This window comes from Carcharhinus amblyrhynchos, chromosome 15, assembly GCF_965287045.1.
Source record: "Carcharhinus amblyrhynchos chromosome 15, sCarAmb.v2.hapA, whole genome shotgun sequence".
Taxonomy (NCBI): Eukaryota; Metazoa; Chordata; class Chondrichthyes; order Carcharhiniformes; family Carcharhinidae; genus Carcharhinus; species Carcharhinus amblyrhynchos.
The window spans coordinates 59,576,272-59,599,441 of NC_137338.1; the positions used below are offsets into that span (position 1 = coordinate 59,576,272).

At 41.2% G+C, this 23,170-nt stretch overlaps 1 protein-coding gene across 3 annotated transcripts in view; it reads right to left on the reverse strand.

Moving 5' to 3' along the window:
* gemin8 (gem (nuclear organelle) associated protein 8) overlaps positions 1-22,522 on the reverse strand; it is a 33,457-nt gene extending 10,935 nt beyond the window's left edge. Inside the window, exons 1-2 of one of the 3 annotated variants that reach the window (XM_080204020.1) lie at positions 22,458-22,522; positions 15,252-15,690 (exon numbers count right to left, since the gene is read on the reverse strand). In XM_080204020.1, the coding sequence (XP_080060146.1) occupies positions 15,252-15,690; positions 22,458-22,463 (445 nt within the window). In that variant the 5' untranslated portion in view covers positions 22,464-22,522. Of the gene's footprint in view, positions 1-15,251; positions 15,691-19,600; positions 19,736-22,439 lie in introns of those variants that run through there. The other 2 variants (XM_080204019.1, XM_080204021.1) reach the window with 2 other exon arrangements.
* Positions 22,523-23,170: the final 648 nt, after the last annotated feature.

A 23,170-nucleotide genomic window follows, 5' to 3' on the forward strand; every position in this document is an offset into this window, starting at 1 on the left:
GATGATGTTTCCTCTGGCTGTGGGGTCTTATCTAGAACAAAGGGTCACAGTCTCAGGATATGGGGTAGGCCATTTAGGACTGAGATGAGGAGAAACTTCACTCAGCGAGTGAACTTGTGGAATTCTCTACCACAGAAAGTTGTGGTGGTCAAGTCGCTGAATATATTTAAGAAGTAAATAGATAGATTTCCAGGCTCAGTGTCACTTCTGAGACAGAGAGCAGGAGTGTGGTGTAGAGGTAGAGCATCAGCTATGAAAATGCTGAATGGCAGAACAGCCTTCAAGGGCTGAATGGCCTACTCTGATTCCTATTTTTTGTTTCTATATAACCAACTTTTAACTGATTTGCTTCTGAAGAAAATAAATCAGATGCCTATTTGGTGTGTCAGCAGGTCTGTAGAGGGGGGTGCAAAATTACTCTCACACCCCTTGATATTTACCCAAACAGTACACAATCACAGTGTTTTTGCTTTGTATTAGTAAAACACTTTTCATGCCACATAACAGGAAATACTGACCACATTTCTTCTGCACTGGAGAGAAATGTTAATTGGACAATTTGTTGTGTATTAAGATATGTGAGGTAATCCCATAGCTGGGAAATTTATAAGTACTCTAGGAAAGCAGAAGGAAGTAATTTCCACTAGAGGTACTGGAAATAAAATTTTAAGAAACTGTCAAATTTGAACATTAGAATTAGGTTGAAGAATTCCCACAACTGTATTGTTTATAATCACTGTCAATAGCAACTACACACACATTGTTAATTTCCTAGATATTAAATGCCGTAATGTAATATTATCTATTAGCACATAATTAAATCTATTAAGATTTGCAATTTCTTCCAATCTCAATTTCCATTTGACCTCTCCTCTTCAGTTGAATGTTGTGTCTTTTAGGAATGGAGTTTTCTGCAGCTTAACTTCTAGCCTTGAATAATTTAAATGCTGCACTGAGCCCCAAACACATTTCATACTTTCTTATAGAAAAGTGAAACCCTGTAATTTAGCACCATACAATTCAGAAGATTAATTATCGTGAAACTGCAGCAAGTCTGGCCTTGGTTAAAGTTTCTCTACCAGTAAGGTTGCATGTTGCCATGTATACGTATATTTTTAGATTACAGGGCTATAAAAAGTCACTTTCCACAGTATAACATAAACCAGATGGTCATTTGCCTAGAAAATGTTAACAGATGTCAGAAAAGAACAATCTTATAATGGGGTAGCTGCAGAGGTAATTGCGATTTTATCCCTTGTAACTTTGCTATCTGTTTTAAATTGGGATTGTATTAAACTGTTGACTAAATTATGTGCAGAGCCTTCAATTTCCCCCTTCCTTCTACTTGTTGATTGCATTTGTAAATCTTCATCTGGAAATGGGCACAATCCAAATAATAACTATCTTAAGAATTTGGATTCTTCTAGTGTTTCCTTTCTTCCCAGAAAATTTTACCACTTCTCCAGATATGCCAAAGAGATTAGAAATTGACTTTCCAGGGGTTAAGCAAACCTCCATTATGCCATTCCATACTGCTACAGTCTCAATGAACAAAAAGTGCAATCTTGTTTTATCAGTTAAGTTTTTAAATACTCCCCAGTGACACCCATGGACAGGGAACTGTACTACAGAAAACAAATTCACTTCCCTATTTGTAGGAAAATACTGCCCTCTTTTGCGCGAAGTTACATAAGAACATAAGAACATAAGAAATAGGAGCAGGAGTAGGCCATCTGGCCCTTCGAGCCTGCCCCGCCATTCAATAAGATCATGGCTGATCTGTCGTGGCTGATCTGTCGTGGCTCAGTTCCACTTTCCCGCCCTCTCCCCATAACCCTTAATCCCCTCTCTTATCAAAAACCCATCAACCCGCTTCTTAAAAATATTTAGCGAGGCAGCCTCCACCACTTCAACGGGCAGAGAATTCCAGAGATTCACCACCCTTTGAGTGAAGAAGTTCCTCCTCAACTCCGTTCTGAACCGCCCCCCCTTTATCTTGAGGCTGTGCCCCCTAGTCCTACTGTCTTTTTTGAGCGGGAAGAGTCTTTCCACCTCTATCCTATCCATCCCATTCATCATCTTATACGTCTCAATGAGATCTCCCCTCATTCTTCTAAACTCTAACGAGTACAAGCCTAGTTTATTCAGCCTCTCCTCATAGCTCAACCCCCTCAACTCCGGTATCAGCCTAGTAAACCTCCTCTGCACTCCCTCCAAGGCCAAAATATCCTTGCGCAGGTGCGGCGCCCAAAACTGCACACAGTACTCCAGCTGCGGCCTCACCAATGCCCTATACAGCTGCAGCAAGACCTCCCTACTTTTATATTCAATCCCCCTCGCTATGAAGGCCAGCATCCCATTCGCCTTCCTGACCACCTGCTGCACCTGCAGGCTGGGTTTTTGCGACTCATGCACAAGGACCCCGAGGTCCCTCTGCACCGTCGCCTGCTGCAGTTTTTCGCCACGTAAGTAATAGTCCTTCCTACCATTCTTCCTACCAAAGTGGACCACCTCACACTTGCCAACATTAAATTCCATTTGCCATTTCCTGGCCCATTCGCCCAGCCTATCTAGATCCTTCTGCAGACTCTCCACACCCTCCGCACAATTTGCCTTTCCCCCAATCTTGGTGTCATCAGCAAATTTCGACACCCTGCACTCGGTTCCCTCCTCCAGATCATCTATATAAATGGTAAATAGCTGAGGCCCCAGCACCGACCCCTGGGGCACCCCACTAGTCACCAACCGCCAATCCGAATAGCACCCATTGACCCCCACTCTCTGCCTCCTATTTGACAACCAATCCTCTATCCACGCTAACACCCTACCCCCAACTCCATGTCCTCTGACCTTCTGCAGTAACCTCTTGTGAGGTACCTTATCAAACGCCTTCTGAAAATCCAGAAAGACCACATCCACCGGCTCTCCTCTATCCACCGCCCTAGACACATCCTCATAGAACTCCAGTAAATTTGTCAGACACGACTTCCCTTTAATGAAACCGTGTTGCGTCTGCCCTATCAAGCAATTCCCTTCAAGATGCCTCGCAATTTCCTCCTTAATGACGGATTCTAACATTTTACCTACCACAGACGTTAAACTAACCGGCCTGTAATTCCCCGCCTTTTGCCTGGCACCCTTCTTAAACAACGGCGTAACATTAGCCGTTTTCCAATCCTCCGGCACTTCCCCGGAATCCAGCGACGTCTGGAAAATAACCACCAAGGCATCCACTATCACCTCCGCCATTTCTTTCAGAACCCTCGGATGCATTCCATCCGGTCCTGGGGACTTGTCCACAATCAGCCCCTCCAGTCTGTCGCGCACCACCTCTCTAGTAACAGTAATGTCATTAAGACCCTCCAGTCCTACCACCTTTCCATCGCTAACACCCGGCAAATTATTCACGTCCTCCTCCGTGAAGACAGAAACAAAAAAGTTATTCAAGACCTTAGCCATATCCCCATCCCCTACCACTAGGTCCCCTTTCTCATCCGCTAAGGGACCAACGTTCACCCTAGCCAGCCTCTTCCTTTTTATATATTTATAAAAACTCTTGCTATCCTTTTTTATATTAAGCGCTAGCCCAGCTTCATAGCTTCTTCTACCCTCCTTTATCAACTTTTTTGTCAATCTTTGTTGACATTTAAACCTTTCCCAATCCTCTTCTCGCCCACTGCTCTTAGCTACTCTAAATTCCTCCGCTTTTAATTTAACACTTTCCTTCACCTCCTTCGTTATCCACGGCTTATTACCTCTCTTCCTACTGTCCTTTTTAACCATCGGAATAAATTTCTGCTGAGCACCAAGAAAGATCTCCTTAAAGATCCTCCACTGCTCCTCAGCAGACCTACCTTCCAACGCGCTCCCCCAGTCCACATTCGCCAATTCTTCTCTCATCCTACCATACTCCCCTCTATTCAAACAAAGGACACGTGTCCGGGAACCCACTTTCTCCTCCTCCATCTGCAACAGAAACTCCACCATACAATGATCACTCTCTCCAAGAGGATCCTTCACCTCAAGGTCCCTAATTCTACCCGCCTCATTACATAGCACCAGATCCAAGATAGCTCGCTCCCTCGTCGGCTCCAACACACACTGTTCCAGGAAACTATCCCGGCAGCATTCCAAGAACTCCTCCTCGAGCCCACCTCGTCCAACATGGGTCGACCAATCAATATGCAGATTGAAATCCCCCATAACTACTGCCGTCCCATTCCTGCACGCCGCACTTATTTGCGCGTTAACAGCCCGCCCCACCTCCAGATCATTATTCGGGGGCCTATAGACGACACCCACCAGCGTCTTCCTCCCTTTGCTGTTCCTAATCTCCACCCACAACGATTCCACTTTCTGCTCTTTGGCTCCGATATCATCCCTTGCTACCACCTTGATGCTGTCCTTAATCAGCAGAGCTACGCCACCCCCTCTTTCCTCCTGCCTATCCTTCCTAAACACTTGATAGCCCTGTACATTCATCTCCCAGTCCCTGTCACCTTGCAGCCACGTCTCTGTAATGGCCACCAGATCGTATCCATTTGTGTCGATCTGCGCCACCAGCTCATCCACTTTATTCCGAATGCTTCGTGCATTCAGATAAAGCGCTTTCATCCCAGCCTTCTTCTGGACCCTATTTGCCGTAACGCCACCACTTGGGACATCCTCAGCCTCTTCCCTTACCTGTACCCTATCCTTAACTGTAGACCTCCTAACATCACCTACCCTCGCACCCTCCCCCCCTCTAATTAGTTTAAAGCCCTGTCTACAGTCCTCTTTACTCGATTCGCCAGCACTCTGGTCCCAGCACGATTCAGACCAACCCCATCCCGCCCGAACAAGTCCCACCTACCCCAATACTGGTGCCAATGCCCCATAAATTCGATCCCATTCCTCCCACACCAATCTCTGAGCCACCCATTCACTTCCTTTATCCTGTCAACCCTACGCCCGTCTGCACTCGGTTCAGGCAGTAGCCCAGAGAAGACCACCTTGTCGGTTCTACTTTTTAATTCCATTCCCAGCTTCTCATACTCCCTCCCCAGATCCTCAGTCCGCACTTTGCCTACGTCGCCGGCACCCACATGTACCACCACAACTGGGTTCTCACCCTCCCACTCCAGATTCCTCTGCAGCCCAGCTGCGACATCCTGTACCCGAGCACCAGGCAGACAACACACCCTTCTGTGCACTTTGTCATTGTGACAAAGGACAGTGTCAATACCCTTCACCCCACTATCTCCAATCACTACTACGTTCCTTTTCCCCTTCTCTTTGCCTATGTCCTGCTGCATCACTGTACCGTGTGCAGTTTGCTCACCAACCTCACCTGCCTCGTCCTCTTCCAGACTGGAAGCAAGAACCTCAAACCTGTTATGCAGATTAAGAGGCTGAGGCCTCCGCTCCTCACCCCCCTTCCTCCTCCCAGCAGCCCCCTTTTGTTCCTGACCCTTAGATTTAGACAGTCTAGGGGGGGTGGATGTCACTTGCACCCCATTGACAATGACACCCTCTCTCCCCCTGATGAGCCTCAGTGTCTGTAGCTCAGAGGCCAGCTCATCCACCTTGAGCTGGAGCTCCTCCAGCAACCTGCACTTACTGCAGACATGGCCACTGGGAAGGACCCTGGGGTCCACCAGTTCCCACATCATACAGGAACCGCACATCACATGCCCCTCCATTATTCAATATAATTTGTTGTGGGAAAAAATTTTTTCCTTGTTTTTTGCTGTAGTAGTTTTGAAAAATTTTTTTTTTTCCTTGTTCTTTCCACCTGGCCTTTTTACCTTCCAGCCCTTTTTGATATTAAGCCCTAATAGCTCACTCTGCTTCCCTCTCACTCCGCTGCCCGCTCCGACGCTGCCCGCTATCTACACCAGGCCTCCTTTTAAACTTGGTGCTGATTTAAAGCTGATGGGCCACAACTGCCTGATAATCACTCCCTCACAATTCTTAAAGCAGTAAATACAATAAGTAAATGCTTTAAACAGTTCTACAAAGAACAAAGTGCTTTAAACTTATTTTAAACAGGTTTTTAACAGGTAAAGTCTTAGCTTTCTCTCTGATGCTCCTTCCTCGTCTGCTCCAGCAAACAATGTAAGGCTTCACCGTGTGGACACTTGATAATTAAAGCTGATGGGCCACAACTGCCTGATAATCACTCCCTCACAAATAAGTAAATGCTTTAAACAGTTCTACAAAGAACAAAGTGCTTTAAACTTATTTTAAACAGGTTTTTAACAGGTAAAGTCTTAGCTTTCTCTCTGATGCTCCTTCCTCGTCTGCTCCAGCAAACAATGTAAGGCTTCACCGTGTGGACACTTGATAATTAAAGCTGATGGGCCACAACTGCCTGATAATCACTCCCTCACAATTCTTAAAGCAGTAAATACAATAAGTAAATGCTTTAAACAGTTCTACAAAGAACAAAGTGCTTTAAACTTACTTTAAACAGGTTTTTAACAGGTAAAGTCTTAGCTTTCTCTCTGATGCTCCTTCCTCGTCTGCTCCAGCAAACAATGCGCAAGACAAAATTTCATACTTCAATAAAGTTCTGCTTTGACTAGTTAAGTTTAAATTCCAAAATATAAAATGATACCCTGACAAAAAACAACAGTTTTAATATACTACATGTGATAATGTACTCAGTTATTTTGACTGTGATTAAAACAAGCACAAGTATTCTGTTAAAGGAATGTGCAAACAACATGGCTTTTGATATTGCTAAGATTCCAGTTTCATGAAATCCAAATCTCCCATTTTTTTTCAACTCTTCCCATCTCATTTAACTTCCTCAGTCCCATTCTTCATTTCCCACTGCCTCCCTAACCTCATCCCAGGCCCAATCACACACATACCCTACCCTTCTCATTCTCAGATTCCCCTCTCAGATTGATCAGCAGCAATGTTCCATAATTCCCAAGAATTTCACATTGTACAACAGAGAAAATGGTCCTTTGGTTCAACTGATTTGTGCTGGTGTTTATGCTCCACATGAGCTGCTACCACCCTATCAGCTGATTCTTCTCTTCCCTTTCTCCCTGATGTACGTACTTAGCTTTCCTTTAAAAACATCCATGTTATTCCTTCAATGACTCCATGTGAGTCCCATGTTCTAACCACACTGAATAGAGAATCAATCCTGAACAGCAGATGGCTTTTTTTTTAAAAAGTACAGAGGCCATCAGCATGGCTCAGATTTATGTATGTGGCTGCAGTGTCATTTCCAGTTTGTTTTAACTTTGCTTTACTGCTCGAAAGGATAGTTATATTATCAGTTAATTAATTTTAATCCAAAGTATGTTTACCCAGAGTGGAATAAAGTAAAACCAAGAGTGCAAAGTTCTAAAACTCAGTTGAAGAATTATGAGGGTTGGGTGAACTTAGGCTAGCCTTAACCTTCCTCCAAAATGGGTGGATGAAACTGTGAATGTTGTCTTTGCTTTTAGCCAATATTTTGTGTCAATTTTCCCTTTAATGATTTCTTTATTCACCCTTCAATAGCTTCACTAATTCTACATTATAATCAGAAGATACAAGATGAGCAAGAGTACCCGAACATAACTGGCAATGTTCTTGCTTAGCTGTGTACATGTTCAGCCATGCAGCCATCAGGAAGGTATTGTGTGACCTTGTGCGTTAAGTACCACACCTCAGCTAAAATGTAAATATACTGAAAAAATTGGCTGCGAACAACAAAATAAATAACTGGCACCTGAATTTTGATCGCCTCCCTTTGGATGGTCTTCGTATTACCCCACATTTGTATGACTGAAACTGTCATGTTATGGGGCACTGACCTCTGGTACAGGGTGATGGCACCTACACTGTAGAATAACCCTGTACTTTGACAGCAAGTATGCAATCCCAAAAATATTGTACACATTTTTGAAGTAAGAGAGTTGTCACTGGATTCAATCAATATATTCGATTTTATGTCAGCATTGCACATGGTCTCTGTACTGTTTTTGTGTTAATACTCTTATTTGTACTGTTCCTGGACTAATACTCTTATTTGTCTTAACAGAGGAAAGGGCTCCATTAGACACTTTAAATAGAAGTGTTTACTGCCAGACAGATCCTTCATCTACACTGTTTTATTTAATGTGTGCTTTGATTGAACACTACTTAAAAAGAACTCTTCCGTAGACATCAGAATGCATTAATTATCTTTCAAATCAAGTGCCTGGGTCTAAATCAGCCAGTGTAGTGTGTTGGTTGCTTAGTGCTGCAGTGCAATTTGTGCATTTGGTCTTATTCCAAACTGGTCAGGAACACAGACCAATTTCTAAACACTACAAAATCCTGAGGACCAGCATTCCCTTTAGTTCGTGCAATTGCACAGCAACCAAAAAAGTTCCTGGCCCCTTTAGGATTCCAACTGTGCAGAAGTTGGTAAAAAAAATTTAAAGGGTACACGCATTTAAACAAATCGCCTGTGCAGCGCACAAAATAGATTAGAAGGCATATTGTCGGGACTGGATGGAAATGGCAGACTGAGTCTCAAAACAGAAGAAAATTAACTTTCAACTTAAGGAGCCAATTTAGAAATGACTAAGCTGGAAAAACAATGTTGCACTGAAATGTAAAGGATGATGGTCATGTTGCACGTTTGTAATTAAAGTTTCTGCAAAGCAATTTTTTTGGTCACGGAACGATTAGTTCACACTCAAAGCCCCATGCTAAATTAGGGCTATACTTCTTCAATTTTCACTTCAGATTGAAAATAGAGCAAAAAAAGTTTATATTCAACTATTAACTGCATTACTATGTCAAAATTTGAAGTAATTATTTTCTTTAGAAGTGAAAAAGCAATCCTATTTATGCAAAGTACTGTCTCAGCAACTGACCAATTATCTCACCAGTATCTCAAATTCGACTTTCACTGAATGAATCATGTAAACTGTTCAGATCAATGACACATTGCTGTAATACAATTTTTTCCCCACTCAGCATCTTGTGTCATTTGAATCCTTTTGGTACTCCACAGACTTGTGCGAAAAGACCATCCAGTCATTTGGAACAGATGCTGATTGAAATTTTAGAAATGTTTACATGTAATTTTGATCACAAATAAATAACAGGAGATTCATTACTGTTCTGTTGAGATTTTCCTGCAGTACACTCTTGAATTGAACATAGATTGGCCTATTCATCATTGATAGTAAATACAGTAAAAATCACATAAATCTGAAGTTAAACACTATTTCATATTAGATATTAGCTCAAGACATCATTTAAGACAGCAATTCTCCTTGTGCTCCTATATTTCCAATATTAACTTATTTTTAATCATTTGTGGGACATGGGCGTTGCTGGCTAGGCCAGCATTTATTGCCCATTTCTCGTTGCCCCCCCTTGTGGTGGTGATGGTGGGCTGCCCTCTTGAAACACTGCAGTCCATGTGCTGTGGGGTTAACCCTTAATGTCGTTAGGGACGGAATTCCAAGATTTTGACCCAGCTACTATGAAGGAACAGCGATATATTTCCAAGTCAGGATGATGAGTGGCTTGGAGGGGAACTTGCAGGTGGTGGTGTTCCCATGTATCTGCTGCCCTTGTCCCTCTTGATGAAAGGGGTTGTGGGTTTGGAAGGTGCTGGCAAAGGGTATTTTGTGAATTTCTGCAATGCATCTTGTAAATAGTACAACTGCTGCTGTTGAGCTTGGGTGGTGGAGGGAATTGATGTGGTATCAATCAAGTGGGTGCCTTACCCTCAATGGTATCAAGTTTCTTGAGTAGTGTTGGAGCTGCACCCATCCAGGCAAAAGGGAGTATTCCATCACACTCCTGACTTGTGCTTTGTAGATGGTGGACAGACTTTGGGCAATCAGGAGGTGAGTTACTTGCCACAGTATTCCTAGCCTCTGACCTGCTCTTCTAGTCATTTGTTTACTTGGCAAGTCCATATTAATTTCTCGTCAATGGTAACCCTGAGGATGTTAATAGTGGAGGATTCAATAATGGTAGTACCATTGAATGTCAAGGGGCAGTGATTAGACTGTTCCTTATTGGTGATGGTCATTGCCTGGCAATTGTGTGGCGCGAATGTTACTTGCCACTTGTCAGCCCAACCCTGGATACTGCCTAGATCTTATTGCATTTGAACATGGAGTGCTTCAGTATCTGCGAAGTTGCAAAAAGTGATGAACATGGTGCAGTCATCGGCAAACTTCCCACTTCTGACCTTTTGATGGAGCAAAGGTCATTGATAATTGGGTCTAGGGCACCACTCTGAGGGACTCCTGCAGAGCTATCTTGGAGCTGAGATGACTGATTCCCCACATCCACAACCATCTTCCCACATGCCAGGTATGACTCCAATTACCTGGGCTAATATTTCTAAGAACAGAAAATTGAGGGGATGAGTTCACACTGTCTATGCATTTCAATATACTACGTTGTTAGTGGGATAAGCATACACTGAGTCAAAATAACTTTCAGTTACGTTCAACAGGACTATGGAACAGGGAAACCAGCTTCATGGAAACAAATCAATTTATCCATGTCTTGAACATCTGGAACATGTTGCTTAGTTACTGTTTGTTGTAATAAAATGATTAAGAAGCACCTGTGAGTCATGTAACCATGGCAACAGAGTCATTGGGAGAGATTGAGATGAATGTAAGTTCTTGGCTGCATGTTACCTATAGTCTTCACTGTCCACCTTTAACGTAACGTTATTTAGTGTTAGTCTGCTGAGATTTAGAGATCAAACCTAAAAGTGGCGCAAGCGTTTTGAGCAAACCATTGTTTGCTGTAGCCAAGCTGGAATTGTAAAGCATGGTATCTGAGTTTTTGTACATAATTGTAAACTCAACAGCAAGGAATCATATAATCAACTGGAATGCTATTGTATGATCTGATCGAGTCCTCATGTTGGATTGAATTCAATATAGGCAAAGATCTGATTCTGCAGTTGTTACAGCGAATGTCTAAAACAGAACAGGAAAGCAGTCCAACAAACAGAAGAGTACAGAACAGATGGTGGCCATTTGGCCTATAGAATCAGCACCAATTACTCTCAAGAGCAATTTATCGCTATTTATCGTCAAATTTTAATCTTTTTGGAAATAAAGCCAAACTTCTGTACTTTTTAATAAACACTTTTGGAACTACTGTTTTGAATTTTTTTTTTTACAGCTTTAGGATTTTACAGAAAGAACATTTATGCCGATCGCCAGTGCACAATATGACACACTGTAGCAAATGTGCTGGACTGAAGATGAAACTGATTGAAATTTTACACTGCTTTCCAACATTCAAGCCATTTATGTATCTTTATCAAAAGAAGTGGTGGTCCTAGCAATGGCCATTGGGGAAACACTAATGTCTAACTTCTTGCAGTGTGAAAACCAAGTATTTACCAAAAGCTGGTTTTCTGACCTTAAGCCTTTTTTTGTTCATCTGAGCTGACACTGACTCTCCTATTCCATGAGTCTCAATTTTGTTAATCAGCCTTTTGTGTGGTACGTGATTGAAGTTTTCATAAAATCCACATGGATAACATCTCCATCAGTTTTCTGTCACTTCATCAAAAATTCAATTAGGATTTGTCAAGCATGACCTACCTTTTACTAATCCATACTGGCTCTCCTTAATTAATTCAAATCTCTCATCGCCTGTTGATTTTTCACCGATTACTGTTTCTAAAACATCACTGATGTTAAACTGACCAGCATCTACATTAGACTGGTTATATTGTTAACTTGATTCATTAAATGGTGATTTAATGTTAAATTAAGGAACATAAAAATATGACTTGCTATAGGTTTGATGATGACAACACATGATGACACTAAAGGGAATACTAATGTCATGTAAGATAGCTGGAATAAGCCATTTTAACAAGCGTTGCTATTACTTCTAGTGAGATATCTTTGTGGTTGGCTAAATGTATGAAAAATGCACAAATGAAATGTGACAGTGTGGGTTCTGCAAATTATCCAGTGAGGACATTATTGTGTTGCGTTGACAAAATATAATGCTCTTCCCCAGAGTGTTATACAGGTCTTAATGGCATCAGACGATAAGAAATAGATAGAGAAAAAAAAATTATCTTAAACTTACATAGACAATTTTCTCATCATCTTATCAAAAACTCAAAAGGCTGTCCAGAATGAGAAAAACCAGGAAGCTGAGGGGACTCTTTAGCCATGATCATGGCTGGTAGTTGTAGCAATGCTGGTATGCATTATCACAGAATCAACAACCTCAATAAATATCATCCACGTAACTTTGGAAAAGTTGGTATGAGACATTACCATCTAAAAAAGAATCAGTTGTTTTGTCTGATCAGGGTGAACAGACCAGATTGAACTGTGCCAAGAAACCTGAAGGCCAGTGCCTGTTCTTGATACTCTGCATGCTGGTAACTATAAAATCCTGGGTAAAGGAAGACTGCCAAACAGCCAGTCATTATCAAGCAGGAAGCCAAAGAAAAGATAAAGAAAGTTGGTGGAGCCTGCGTATTAATGGCATAAATGTTATAATTTGGCGTACACATAAAATATTGTTACCCAAGATCAGTTTAGTGGCACTGGTCATTTGGTTCAGAGGGGGTGTTATTTTTGAAAACTACACATTTGTGAAGCTAAGGGAGGAGTAAAGGAGTATTGTATCATAATCAAACTTTTCATGTTTCACATTTTTTTTCTTGTTAAAACTACTAGCAATCCTGTGACTCTATTCTTCCTTCTGAAAAAAGTAAAGGTTATGGTCTTTTCAGCCAGGGTTCCATTCTGGAATTTTCCCATCTGGGTAATAACACCAACTGGGAACATAACATTCTGAAATAAAGACAGCAAATGCAAAAGGGAAACTTTGGAAACTAAACAAATGCACTTATTGCCTGAATTACAGCTTCAGTATATGGTACTTTCAGTGAAGTTTGCTGTAAACAGTTGTATTCAACTAAAAGCAGATCCCACAATATTTTATTAGTATCATAAAGGAAACTTACAGGCATTTTTATAATGCATGTCGATTACTTCTCATGAGGTGGTGCTACAGAATTTGAGAAACATGTTATTAATAAGAATAGAGCAGAATTTAGATTTAAATTATATTGGTTTAAATGTTAAGCAGAGTGGAACTGGAATAACTTTTGAGTTAACAATTCCAGTTAGAAAATGCTGCTCCCATCCCAGACAATAGGTCATCACAGAAAATGATGCTCTATCTGAAGAGGATACAGAGTAATTGCTAAGTTGAAATGATTGTGTACTTAGAACAGACCATATGCTAGTTTTGTTATGTTGGAGTTATGTACTGCAATGAAAGATTCTATAGATAATTAAATCTGGATAAATATGTGCTTAGGTTCCAATTCTTACACCACCTGAACAAGAAACTAATCATTTTTAGCAATACTTCCCAAGGTAAATTTCCTGATATTTGTTGCGCTTGGTTCTTGTTTCAACTTTGTAACTCTATCGCTGTTGTGTTCTTTAGGCTTTGGGGAATCATGAATTTGACAGTGGGGTGGATGGTCGCCTGATAGCTTTTCTAGTGTAGCTGGTTTCATAATTTTTCTTTTATGGGTGAAAATGGGGAACATTAAGCTTTATTTTGGGAAACTAAGAAAACAAGTGAAGAGGCCATTCAGTGCAACGCATACCTCTGCCACAATGTTAGTTAAAAGTTATGATGATTATGTAGCTTTTCCGTGAGAAATTTCTCTGTTAGATGCACTACAATTATGAAGCAAAAAAAAATCTTTTTTATAAGAGCTTCCATCTTACTAAAGAGGCTTCAGGTCAATCCACAACTAACAAATTGTCCTGAAAATTCTGCTCTGATTTTTACAATTGCAACAAATTCCACCACAGTAGCTGAGACAATAGACAGCATTCTAAAACAGTTGACAATATTCTAAATAAAACAACCCACAATATTAAAAAAACTAATTTTGCCATATCTCCCAATGTTAATGTTAATAGATTTTAAATATTTCAGGATCCAGATATATAATAACAAAAAACTAATTTACTCATCCTTTGGCCATATACTACGTGTGCCAAGCTTAAACAAGACCCATACTTTAGTTGAGTTATATTGTTCATAGACAAATAGCGGAAAACATTTTCTCCAACTGCCTTTAGTGGCACAGATACCAAAGATAATTGCTAAGCTTACTTCAGTTGCTGAAACATTTGTTCTTGTGGGAGCAGTGAATAAGGGATTCTATTTATCAAATATTTTCAGTCAGATTCTGTACAAAGGGAATACTGAAGATAGTATACTCATTCAGTTTATGTAGGTAATCTCTCATTGTGGGATAATGTCCACTCTTCAAAAAGTGAGTGAAAATAATTAGTTTGACCTTGCTGATTTGAAACAAATGCTGGAGAGAAAGGAAATCTCTTAAACTAAATGGGTGGATGCAAGTCATCAACTTCCTTGATTACTTTACAAAATGAAATGCATGAAAGACGACATTGTTACAGTCCTGAAGGAGGGTATCTCACAAGGTAATACTTCGTACAGAAGATGGAAGTTTTTATAAAAATTGTTTTGCAATTTTCATTGCACATAGCAATTCAGTTATCAGTTTTGGAGCAATAAAAGAATCTGTTAATTACATATTAATTGTTTTAAATTACATATCGGTGGTGGTTATTAATCAGGGATTCATTTAAGCCTCTATAGATAAGACCAAGACTATGGCAGTTGAGATAGGAGTCAAATACTTGTACAGTAAACAAATACAACTGTGTAAGTTTGGCTCTAGTTCTATCCTTTACCATCTGGCTTTCTGGAAAATAGCAAGTTTTTATTCAACCAGAATAAAAGGATGCAGAGGAAAGAAGAGATGTGGTTTGTTTTCCTGCTCAAGAACTGCACCGTCTGGTATCTGTGAAAAGGACTTCCTTGTCCTGACAGTAATAGTTTAGGGAAATCTGGACTGATTAAACAAAGAATACTTAAAATTAGGGAAAAAAACGAGTACAAATCCTTACCGAATCTCTGCTTTCACGTGGAAGTCTAGCTTGAAATATTTTGCAAAATGGATCGATTGGTGCTACATACTAAGCATCAACTCACTCTGCCAGATTGGAAATGTGATAACTTCCTGACTTTCACTTCATAAGTTGTGTGACTGGTGATCTGAATCACACAGAGAAGGCAGGGAGAATCTTTGCAAGGGGCCACAAGAATAGGGAGAAATGTTGAAAGGATGCAGCAGTGACACATATCCAGGTCATAGAAATAAACTAAGAAGAAAATTCTACACAATCACTAACACTTACTTAACTCCTCTTTATGCTTTTCTGTCTGTTTGAAGTACTGGCGCAATTCTTCTGTTATTTCCACATTGCTGATATCACATTCTATTTCACTATCGGAGTCTGTTTCCCCTCTGTCAGCATTCAAATCAGCTTCGCTGTTCAAATCTTCCACTTCAACCTCTGAGCTGTGCCGGCATTGCCACTGTCTGCTTTGACTGTTCGCATTTTGCCAAGGATATCTTGAAGAATAGCATGATGATCCATTATGCCAGTCAGCAAAACGAGTTGCTGCTGGTTCTGCGTTATACCAGGGAGAATACTCAAGTGATTCAACTGCTTTGCGATAAGCCCGTCTATGTTTCTGTAGCCATCCCATAGCTAGCTGATAATGCTGCCAAAACCTCGAGTACATTTTATGATTGTACCAAATGTCTGATGTTCGCCTCATTCCATCACCATGCTAAAAAGAAAATACAAACAATTATTTGCTTCCTTTTTTCCGACTCCAATGTTCTCCTTCTCTCCTGAAGACAATCACTTATGCTGTGTTCACAGTTCAACAGGTATAAAGGTAAAGTTGCCATCGTCTCAGTTGATCATAGGCTTTCCTCCTTTGAAGGGGAGAGCTGACTGGTGGTGATTTTAACCTGAGGATCACCACACCTCAGGGAGGGGCAAGGTTGAGAAGGCAGCTTTTAAGAATAACCTCAGCTGATATTGGAAATTGAATCCATATTGTTGGCATCACTCTACACCACCAACCAACTGCCTAGCCAACTGAGCTAAACTAATGCTCAAACAACCAATCTAGACACTAACAACCTTTAGCTTGGGAAGCTAAAATTTTTATTTTAAATGTCAAAAGTACTTTAGCTGCCAAACCACTTGTGTGTGGAGGCAGTATTTATGAGATTCTATTTGTCGAACATTTCACGCAAAATTCTGCATAAGATGTCCAATCTACAAAATGTATGAATGAGGAAGTGTTACAGTTTTACCATGTTGGCTTGAACTAAATATTGTAGAAAAAGAAAAATCTCTAAAGTTAAATGAGTGGATGCAAGTTAACTATCCAATTATTTTCCAAAAGTAAATGCAAGTAGAAATTATTAGAGGATGTCTCACAATAAAATGCTTTGTACAGAATGTGGCAGCCTTTGATATAAATTGAAATTTTGATTGCAATATATTATCTCTACATATGTAATAAAAACAAAATGTTAGGAACACTCAAACCAGGCAACAACATCATGGAGAATTACATTTGCAATGCCTCTTGCTTTTGTTTTACTGAACACACGCAGCTGACCTGATTTTTAACAGAAACCAAGGATCAAATCCAGCTGTGCTGGCTTTGAGTACAGACAAAGCATTTCTCAACTCATTATCAGGCAACATACCGGAGTAACAAGCTGCCTTTGTAACGTTTTGATATTAGAAGCAAAATTGGTTTATTCTTATTGCAATGTGAGTAGATTTTTTTGGATTTATGTGGAAGACAAAACTAAAAAGTGAGTGATCCAGAATGCTACTCAGCAAATTCATATCTACCTTTGTACTGTTCATTTTGGTAATTAGGAACCTATGGTTTATGAAAAACAGCATGCACTGCATTTCTGTTGATTAGTGGCATAACAATGTCTCCTGATTTGGAATCAAGAATGATACAGTTTGCAATTAGTTCCAGGTTTTGAAAGGGGGGGGGGGGGGGCAGATGGGGTCAGTGACAAATTCTAAAAGATACTACACAAAAGCACACCTATTTCACTGATAATCGAACTCATTATTGGTTTTCTTGACATTAATTAATATAGCACTTTCACATTATGAGCATACTGCAGTATAATTTGGTCCTGACATATAATGTAGCATTTTCACATTATGAGCATTCTGCAGTATAATTTGGTCCTGAGTGGGGGGATGGGATTGGGGAAACTAATCCATTTGAAAAGATGTCCTTCGACCAAAACGATTTGAAAAATAACGCAACAGAGAATGCTCTTTTTAGTTGGTGTTGGCCTTAAAATTCAATTTGAAGATATTAGGAATCCTGCTCGCAATTAAAAGGAAAACACATCTTCAAAAGAACAAAAGTGCCAAAATTTATAGCAAAAAAATGCATTCATGGCCCTTAGCTAAGTCCAGGTATGGATAATGATTTTGCAATATAAAATCAGTGGGCTTTAGGAACAGTACTAATTGCTAATTTGTTACAAATCTAAAGCTGTTGCAGCTCAATAGATTGTGTCATGCTCATTCTTAAAGAATTCATTTTGTGTATCAATGAAGGGCAACTTAGGCTAGTGAGTAGGTCGCATCAGTGGCCCTTCATCTTCTGACTTGCAAGATTGAAATTGGGCCATTACTAACCATAATCCTCGAATAAAGTTGAATACATTTAATACACATCAAATATTTGATGACAAGTTTTGGAAAAGGCTTAATCATTCATATATTAATAGAACTGTCATCAGCTAAAAAAATTAAAAACAAATTAAATTTTTACGCTTGATTGGACACCTCACATCAAATGCTCTTGTTTTAAGTGTGTATCACTTATTTTGGTAGAAAAAAGCTATACGGATGGAAACCAGTGGAATGTGGTAACTCTGCATGTAGGCAAGTCAAAATGTCTCACGGCTGCATTCAGAACCCTGATGGTCTGCGTGCGGTCCCAGGCTGCAAGTTTCCCTCAACTGTTGTATAAGAACTGTTCGAACCAACTCAAAATTTGCTCTGCTAAGGAACATTCCATGGGAGAATATGCATTGACTACCGTGTCCTCCCTTCCCCAGCTTTACACCAACTTTCTATTGCTTTCAGTTCCCCCAAGCACTACTCACCTATAGATAGACATTCTGTTCTCAAACCTTTAACAGCATCATTCTTTGGACGGCACGGTAGCACAGCGCTTAGCACTTACTGCTTCACAGCTCCAGGGACCTGGGTTCGATTCCAGGCTTGGGTCACTGTTTGTGTGGCATTCACACATTCTCCTTGTGTCCGTGTGGGTTTCCTCCGGGTCTCCGGTTTCCTCCCACAGTCCAAAGATGTACGGTTAGGTTGATTGGCCATGCTAAAAAAATTGCCCTTCGTGTCCTGAGATGCGTAGGTTCATGGGTGGATATGGGGGTAGGGCCTGGGTGGGATTGTGGTCGGCACAGACTCGATAGGTCGAATGGCCTCTTTCTGTACTGTGGGGATCCTATGATTCTTACATTGTTTATCACAATTTCCTGCCTGTTCTGTCCGAGCTGCTGTAGATACAGAGTTAATGTTTCAGGTCGAGGTCAACTTTCCTCACGTGAAAGGTAATTTTGATCTGAAATGTTAACTGTTTCTTTCCCAGATGCTGCCTGACCTACCGAGTATTTCCAGAATTTGTGAAAGAAATCTGTTATCACAGATTTCCAGCATCTGCAGTACTTGTTGCATATAGGCCTCTTCTGCCTTTCAATGAGATCATGACTGATTTGTCTCTCTTTTAGGTCAAACCAAATAGACAAACTCAAATTAAATTAGGACAAAGTAAAAGGGGCAGCTCCCCAAAAGGAAGGGGAACAGCCCGACCCAATTGAATTTGGCCACCTTTGCCCCATATTCTTTAATATGTTAACTCTTTGGATAACAGAAATCTGAGACAAAATGTGCAGAACCGCTCTGATGAAATCACATTTGTAGTGTGGCATAGTGTTGATCATTCTGTTTGAAAAAGGATACAGGTGCTTTAAGCAGTTCAGGGAAAATTCACTCGACTCATTCCTGGAACGAAGGGCTTATTTTATGAAAAAAGGTTGAAAAGGGTGGGCATGTATCCACTGGAGTTTAGGAGAATCAAGTAATCTACCTGAAATAAGATCCTGAGGTGATTTAATAGGGTGGATACCCAGAAGGTGTTTCCTCTTGTGGGGAATCTAGAATTAGGGGACTGTTTCTAAGTCTTAAGTTCTTGTGGTACGACTATGGCGTGTTGTTGACAACATCAGTCATATGGGTGTTAAATGATATTAACATATCAGAACAAAATACATGACATGGAACAGGAACATGCTGAAGCAAGACAGTTATTAAAAAGTTGTGCTGAAATAAATTTCTTTATAAAAACAGCGCACTTTCAAAAGAAACAGTTGCTATTTTTATTCTCACTCCCCTAATCACCGGAACAGGAGTAAGCCGTTTAGTTCCTCGAGTCTGTTCTACCTTTCAATAAGATCATGGCTGATCTGCAACTTAATTCTAATTATCCACTTTTGACCCACATCCCTTAAACATGCTACTTCTGTCCATAAAAAAAACTTACCATTCTCATAGTTAAAATTTACAATTCATCTAGTGTCAGTTGTAATTGTGGAAGAACGTTCCAAACTTACGGAGAGCACAGTGGCAAGCACTGTTGCCTCTCAGTGCCAGGGACCCAGGTTTGATTCTCGACTTGGGTCACGATCTGTGTGGAGTTTGCACGTTCTTCCCGCGTCTGGGTGGGTTTCCTCTGGGTGCCCTGGTTTCCTCCCACAGTCTGAAAGACATGCTGGTTAAGTGCATTGAGCCGAACAGGCACTGAAGCTTGACAACCAGGGGAATTTCACAGTAACTTCATTGCAGTGTTAATATAAGCCTTACATTGACTAATAAATAAACTTTTACTTTTTTTACTTCTACAACCTTTTTCGTGAAAAGGTGCTTCCTAATTTCACAGTGAAAGATTTTTACAACTATGCCCAGTGGAAATTGTTTCTATTTGTAGAAATTGTTCCCCTTAACATTTTGAAAAATTTGACCAAATTACCCCATAACCTTCTCAATTGACATTGCTTACACATACCACTGCCTCAGAAAAGCAGCCAGTATAATGAAGGACCCCATGCATCCCAGACATACTCTCTTCCATTGAGAAAATGCACAAAAGTCTGACGACACATATCAACCGACTCAAGAACAGCTTCTTCCCTGCTGCCAGACTTCTGAATGGACCTACCTCACAATAAATTGATCCTTCTCTACATCTAGCTATGTATGTAACACTACATTCTGCACTCTCTCTCCTTGTCTATGAACTATACTTGGTCTGTATAGTGTGCAAGAAATAATACTTTTCACAGTACACCAATACATGTGACAATAATAAAATCAAAATCAATTCCGGGGAATACGATCCTGATGTGTGATCTCTTATAATTTAACCACTGGAGTTCAGGTATCATTGCAGTAAGTTTACATTCCAACCCTATCCACGGTTAATTTATTTTAAGCTATGGTGCACAGAACAGCTCTAGCTTGAACATTGTGTCTCCATGTTCTGGGATCTTCCACCACAGGAAAAGCCTATCTTTACAAATATATATTGGTTCATTCTCATTAATGAAACATTTTCTAGGTCACCCTATCCTGAAGTATAAAACTCCAGTAATTTCCTGACAACAGCCAGTAAAATCATAGAATCCCTACAGTGCAGAAGGTGGCCATTCAGTTCATCCAGTCTGCACTGATCACAATCCCACCCAGGCTTTATCCCCATAATTCCCTGCCCTCACCCTGGCTCATCTCCCTGGCAATAAGGGGCAAATTAGCACAGCTAATCCACCTAACCTGCACATCTTTGAACTGCAGGAGAAAACCGGAGCACCCGGAGGAAACCCACGCAGACACAGGGAAAAAGTGCAAACTCCCCACAGACAGTGACCCAAGCTGGGAGTCAAACCTGGAACTGTGAGGCAGCAATATTAATCACTGTGTCACTATGCTGCCCTTGCAGCAGGGCATGCAGAAGCACCCAGGGTGCATTGACTTGCACACCCCAGTCTATGATATTCAGCCTCCCAGAATGACCATTGCAAACTCAGCGGTTGCAATGCTGGCAGGACTAATCTTTGCATTTCTGCTGCAATTGAAGTTTATGGGTTGTCAGCACCCCATTCTCTGGTAGCATACAACTTTGCTGCTGAATAATTAGACAAGATCAAGCTTTAAACAGGGAATACCAATCTGAAGGCTGCAACCTACTGTAAGAGAACCAAGAAGCATATAAGAGTAAGAGAGAGAAACTGAGATATGGTTGAAATGAGCTGCCAGGTCTTGACAAAGATATTGAAATTTAAGGGAGAAAGGGGCAATTATATTGAGAACCAGGTATTGTAATTCCTCACAGGAGAAAAAGGTGTGGAAATTCAAAGACAAGAAACAACAATGAAATAAATTCTAGGCGCAGCTTGGATGATGATTAGGGGTGAAGGCAGGAAGAATGAACTGCATAATAGGAAGGAATGGTTACTATTAAATATGTTGGTGCTGTGAGGAAACCATGTAGGCACAGAGAGAATGTGCAGACTCCACACTAGCAGTCACTCAAGGCCAGAATGGAATCAGGTCCCTGGCACTTTGAAGCAGTACTGTGCCACCATGCCACTCCTTGATTTTCTCTTTTTCACCTTGCTTTTATGCCCACTGACATCCATACTAATTAATACAAAATCATCTTAAAAATTAACCCACCAGCACCACCTTTCTCATGGGTTATTGGACAGAAACAGCCCTCAGAATGAAAGATTGTTCCTGGAATTCACTGCTGAATGGCCAGGCTCTAGATTGAACATTGTGTCTCCATGTTCTGGAATCTCCCACCACAGGAAAAAGCTTTCCCCTTTGTAACCTTATTACCATTTCAAACACCCTGAAAGATAGGTTCATGTCAAAAGCACCCCAGACATTGCTCTTCCACCATCTTCCATCAGGAAAAAGATACAAAAGTCTGAGGTCATGTACCAACCAACTCAAGAGCCACTTCTTCCCTGTCACCATCAGATTTTCAAATGGACCTACCTTATATTAAGCTGAACTTTTTCTACACCCTTGCTATGACTTTAACACTAAATTCTGTACCCTCTCCTTTCCTTCTCTATGAACGGTATATGCTTTGCCTGCATAGCAGAAAAGAAACAATACTTTTCACTGCAGACTAACACATGTGACAATGATAAATCAAATCAGATGCTGGACAAGCCTCCTTCATTCCAGCCTCTGCGGGATGTGCTGGGGACAGCCAGCCGGGCAAGGCCTGCCTGTCTCTGCGGTGGGGGGGCGGGGGCGGGGGCGGGGGGGGGAAAGCCGGTGCAGGTATCAAAGGAGGAAGCGGCTCCTTGACCGTCCGGCCATCCACACACCAGCAGCACTCAAGCTGAGAGTTCACAGACATCAGGCCCGAGCGGACATTACCTGACGACCGCCCCTCACCTCCATTCTCTCTCCACCAGCCCGCACTTCACGCACGCATGCTCGCCAGCGGGCTCATGCGCGATATCGAGGAATCACGTGACAGCGGTGTGCCAGATGGTGATTGGAGCGGAGCCGCAGGGTGGCCATTTTGGTAAAGGAAGGGCCCCTGAAGTGGCGCTGCACGATGGCCATCGTGGTTAAGGAAGGACTTCCACCCAAGTGAGCCCGGGGCGACCATCTTGGCAAAGGAAAGGATCTTCGACCACAAACGGGTGGGGAGCTAGCGGGTGGCCATCTTTGTAAAGGAGGTCATTGCTTGTTACAGCCAGTTGAACCCAGGGCCAGTGAAATGCCCCTGGAGCAGGTGGCACAAAGCTGAGGCTAAGGGCAGTCTTTCATCTGTGAGAATTTTAGCTGCTGGTTTCACATCAAGTATGCCAATGTCTCAACAGACCAGTGCAAAAACCTACAAAACTTTCCTAATGAGGAAAAGCGATACTGGTGAAATGCGTGACCAGGATTAGTGTTGTGGTCACTGTGACAGATGGTACCATATAGACTGCTGTAGTATTTCAAAAAACTCACAGAACACAAGAGCAAAAGTTGTCTTGGTGCTTAACTTGCAAGCTACCATTATTTTCAAGTTCATCCTCTGACAATTAACTCAGGACAATTTTTTCTCAGTATTCTCAGATATGTCTGGTGGCATAAGGGTCAGCACAAGTGATACA